Source organism: Crocodylus porosus, unplaced genomic scaffold (assembly GCF_001723895.1).
Source record: "Crocodylus porosus isolate Cpor-Errol unplaced genomic scaffold, CroPor_comp1, whole genome shotgun sequence".
Taxonomy (NCBI): domain Eukaryota; kingdom Metazoa; phylum Chordata; order Crocodylia; family Crocodylidae; genus Crocodylus; species Crocodylus porosus.
In genome coordinates this window covers 6,200,778-6,205,539 of record NW_017728942.1, presented here as the reverse complement: position 1 = coordinate 6,205,539, position 4,762 = coordinate 6,200,778, and the positions used below count along the sequence as shown (strand labels likewise).

Below are 4,762 nucleotides of genomic sequence, written 5' to 3'. Positions count from 1 at the left end.
CGGGCCTGGCCCCGGCACCGGCCTCGCCTGGGCGCGCGGCTCCCGCCGCTGGACGGGCCGGGCGGTTTGGCCGCAGCTGCACACGTGTCCGGGAGTGAAGCAGGGCTGCTGTCCGGTAGGCAAGGACTCCTCCGCTGAGCCACACGGGACTCCTGTCCATCCTGGCGGTGGCTTGACGGATACTTTTGGTTTGGATTTTGTGTGCCTGGATAAATTACCCAAATGGGTTCCGAATCCTATCCACTGAGCTGACCTCAGTTGCCCAAATCCATGTGGCGCTACCACCGGCAAGCCTCCTCTTTCCCAGACCTTTCCGCCTGCCTGGAGCTTCAGATCCTTCCAAAGCCGTGGCAGGCAGCCTGTGTGCAGGCCCAGGTTGGGAGGTCTTGGAGTCTGGATGCCATGTCATTTGCCCTGAACCAACAGCCTGAAAGAGCAAGTTAGGGGGAAATCTCCCATCTCCATAAAGTAGGTGTGAAGCTGAGATCCCTGGGGGGGGGCAGGGAAGGGGGCTGCCTTCAGTGCAAGGACAGGTCTCCACCCTCTACTACACATAGTCATTCAGAGGTTCAGGAAGAAGGGGATCACAGCAGGAAACCCCCTGGACTAATACTGCGGTACTTCCCCTGCTAGGTAAGTACCGCCAGGTTGCTTGACAGGTACCCGCTTTCAGTGTCTGGGCTATACATGCCGGAGTAACGTACATAGCTCTTTCAGAGTGTGGTTACCACATCTCCTTTCCCAACTAATCCTTGCTAGCAACAGTGCCAGGGAACAGTCAGCATTTGCAGAATGCCGAACTGCAAACACTTACAACCAACAGCCTAAAATCACCAAGAATATTCAAATAATTTGTGAAGTGGCTTGGGTGGTCACTTGAACTTGTAAGCCTCCTCAAGACAGCTCTGTGCAGAAGGTGGCAAGTCCACTTATTATGGGAGTACTATGTCCCACGGCTCACCTGTCCTCATCTGGCGTGACAGCCCTGTGTCTGGTCACGGGGCTGAACGCAGAGTCAGAGTCTGCCCTCCCTGGATTTCTGGAGTAGGCACTTTTATTTTCTACTGCTTTTTTGCAAGTCTGAAATCAAACATCACTTACAGCGTCTTGAACTCATGGCCTCTTGAACTCATGCCCTCTACAGTGGCCAGCTGTCAGACATTACTATGTCAGGTACGCTATCTCTAGGAAAAAATAGATTTGACTTTCACAATCACCCCAATTAGCTGGAGTATCTTCTAGTAAACCAATTTCAGGGAATTGAGAATAATAGTCAAGACGTACATAGCTTTTTTTCTAATCGTTGTGAAGAAATCTATGCCTATTTTGCTCCAAGGAGAGATATTTTTTCCTGTGTCAGCAACAAGGGTTGTTCTGATGACTTGGTCTCTATTTCTGGCATATGTGGCAAGCCTTGACAGCTCCATCACTGTCACCCAAGACCAGTATAAATGTCCACCCTTTTCAGTTTTCAGTCCCTAGATGACCTTCATGTTCATTCCAACTTACTTTTTTTCTCTGCAGTCTCTGAACTAGAAATGAGTGTTTTAAGGCATTAAACATCAAGTCATTATTTTTTAATTATTAAAATGCATATTCCAGAGAAACAGGAAAGTGCAGGGTAAATCTTAACTGTCCTTTCAGTCATCTGTCACATGTTGCGTCTTTGGCATGGCAGAGAACCCAATCAAATTGTTAACTAGAAGTATTTTTAAAAGGAATTAGAAACAAAATACAAAACTTAATAGAGTTTCTGTCTTGGAGAACTGGCCACTTGACTTCCCTGAGATAAGTTAATAACAAAATCTGTTGTTTTTTAAATGAGGAGTGAGCCCTCTTTAGTGTATCATCTGTAACAAAAAGAATTTAGAGACAGACAAAGGAGGTTCATGTAAGTATAGAAGCGTCCTTTTTCATTTATCACGGGCAAGCGTATGGTGAGCAGTTATAACAAAGTCCTGAAACTAAAGAATAAAGAATGTATTTTAAATTCAGGAAACTGATTGAGACTGGCTAATAGTTAACTAATATTTAAGTTGAACAAATATTTCCCTAACTAATGATATCTTCATAGATGTGACTTCTTCTGTCAGCAGCCAGTGATAGGAAGGTTAGTTGATGCTATCGTTTTGTATTTAAATCTTTCTCCGCTTTTTTTTAATAATTTTTCTCCCGTTTAACACGATTGATGTACATCTATCCAAGGACAAATAGGTAAGATCATGTTGGGGTTTAGCAAGAGAAACTGCTTTACACTTTCAACATCTTAGAATCTGCATATTCTCATTTGTGGGTGTCGGGGTAAACCGAACAGAATGAATCGGGCCCCAAGGTCGCGGTGGGCTGGGGTGGCGATCAGATACGGATGGGTTGGGATTAGCGGCGGTCGAGTCTGAGTGGTACGCACGCTTATAGTTCCAAATTAATGGTTTTTTCCACTTACGCTTTGATGGTGTAGGTAGAATCTTCCGTTACAGTAACAGAACGAATACGAACGATCAACAAAGGCGTCTGTTGGCCCACAAGGTTCACCGACAGGGCAAGCCTGTCGGATAAGTCCCAGGGCTGGTCAACAGCTCATAAACGGGAAACACAAACAACAAAACGTAAACTGTAACGCGCTGCACACGTAAGTCCCGTAGGACAAAGATGAGAAGCTGTGGTATCGGAAGCCGAGGTCAAAATCAGGTGAGTTGAGCCAAGGTTGCAACCAAAGTCCAATGTATGATCCAGAATTGTAGTCGATAGTCAGTGCCAAGGTGAGTCAGAAGCCAGGTGAGTAGAGTCAAAGCTGTAATATAACACAAGCAATACAAAACGCCAAGCGAAGGAGGAGATCGCTAGGCTCTAAAGCCTGACTGAGAGACAGTCCCTGCAGCACCAGCCTCTGTCTCCAGCTAACGCGATCTCCCCCCGGGGGAGGGGCTCACTGAACTTTTATTTGAATTTGGTAGCCATCAGAACGCTCTCCCCCGAGAAATTTCTAGCCAGATTACCTCAGGTCAGGTTCTGACTGAGCATGCTCTCAGTCAGAAGCTGACACAGTCTGAGCATGCATCTGTGGGGAAAGTAAGTCAGCAATGACTGACAGGCCCGCAGGTCACCCGGGGGGCACGGGCTGGGTGAGCCCTGGAACTTTCCACTCCCAGAGTCCAACATGCATGTCCGTCTCAATCTTCTGCGTTGGCAGCATCTAATCAAAATTTTGCTCTGACAGTGGGTAATGCTTTGGCCAATCTTTTCTTGGCTTTGATGTTGAAATTTAGGTGATACTATTTTGCAGAAGTGGTGCTGTCCTGGAGAGCTACTTTTCCTTGGAGCTGTATTGGGCTATTGGTCATGGTGGGTTTTCTTCTTGCTGCTTTTTCATTGCCTGAAGGATGAGAACGAGCTAAAATAGGAGCTAAGACAGGAGTATCATTGCGGTTTAAAGATGGCAGCTGAATGTGCCGTTTTTCTAATTCAGAGAGTGTGTCTCCTTTCAGTCTTACAAGAGATGCAAGACTTTATGTTAGGGCCTATCTGGGTTTAATTATTGACTGTTATTATCCTTTCATTGGCTTAATATAGTCATAGGGTGGTCTAGGTAGCCATTTAGTTCATTAATACAGTCCAGGTAACCTTTTCAGCTTAATAATATGTGATCAACTAATGCATATGCATTACATTTAACTGTGTTAAATACACAGTCCATTTTTGGAAGCTTCTTTAGTTCTCCTTAGGATTTGACAAGAGTTGACATCTGGTATTAGATCACCCTGGACTTTGCTCCATAGTACTTTCATTAGATGCAGTAGAGAGTGTCTGCAATTGCCAAATCTCTCCTACACTGGAAGTCAGTTGGCAAATAATATCTTGAATGGGGGAAAATAATCTCTTTTCACATGCTGAGGTAGGGTGTTGTGTTTGCTGAAAGCTATTTGGCAATGTCAACAGGTGAGTTGTCTTCAGGGCCTCCCTAAACCACTTGACAGCGCTGAAGTCTCCCACTGTGGTAACATGGCTTTAGTCTTCAGTGTTGACCTTTCTGCTGCAAAAGAATTGAGCCAATAGCCTGTTTGGAGGCATCTATGGGTAACATAAGTTGTGTCTTCACTGAAAATGTAGCATGCCTGACAGCAACTGCTGAATACATTTGTGGGGTGCTGCAGATAGGCTTTCTCTCACTGCTGAATGACAGGGCTAGTTAGTGCATGCATTGCCGTGTGACTGCAACCACACTGCCTTTGCTCTGGGAGGAAGCATTGTGGTGTATCTGTGGGTGAAGATCACTGTAGTTCTCTGAAGGTCCTCACCTACCCTGGACCCTTCCCAACCCCTGCAATTGTATCCCACATCCTGCTACCCGTAGCTGAGCATGCATTCTCTGTAAACCACCTCCTAACCCAAATGCGGCATCATTGTGCAGGGGCTACGGCATATTCCTGACTCCATAAAGCATTGCGGTTCCTCCTTCCCCACCACCTGTTTTGTATGTAACTTAGTTGCGCTCCCCTCCCAACCTGTCAAAATGAATGGAAAAAAATCCCATGAGATAAAATAAATCAAGTGCTCTCAGCTCAGATGCAACAAGCTGCTGCGCCGCTTGTGTTCCCTGCATAAAGGCCAAGGTAATTAAGTCCATAAACTCAAGGAACCATAAGGCCATCTGAACAGTGCAGCTGAGAAAAGCCTGGTAGTTGGGCTTTTTGTATTTATTTGAAATAAACTTGTGTATTCAGTATTACAGCCTGCTGCTGGCTAGTGGCAGTCCTTCCAATCC

The 4,762-nt window shown here is 45.8% G+C and overlaps 1 protein-coding gene across 1 annotated transcript in view; it reads right to left on the bottom strand.

The window, feature by feature from the left end:
• The window catches only part of CDH26 (cadherin 26), a 27,321-nt gene extending 26,632 nt beyond the window's left edge, over positions 1 to 689 (bottom strand). The window contains exon 1 of the mRNA XM_019548088.1: positions 642 to 689. Coding sequence (XP_019403633.1) covers positions 642 to 689 — 48 coding nt within the window. The remainder of the gene's footprint in view (positions 1 to 641) is intronic.
• Between the last annotated feature and the right edge of the window lie 4,073 nt (positions 690 to 4,762).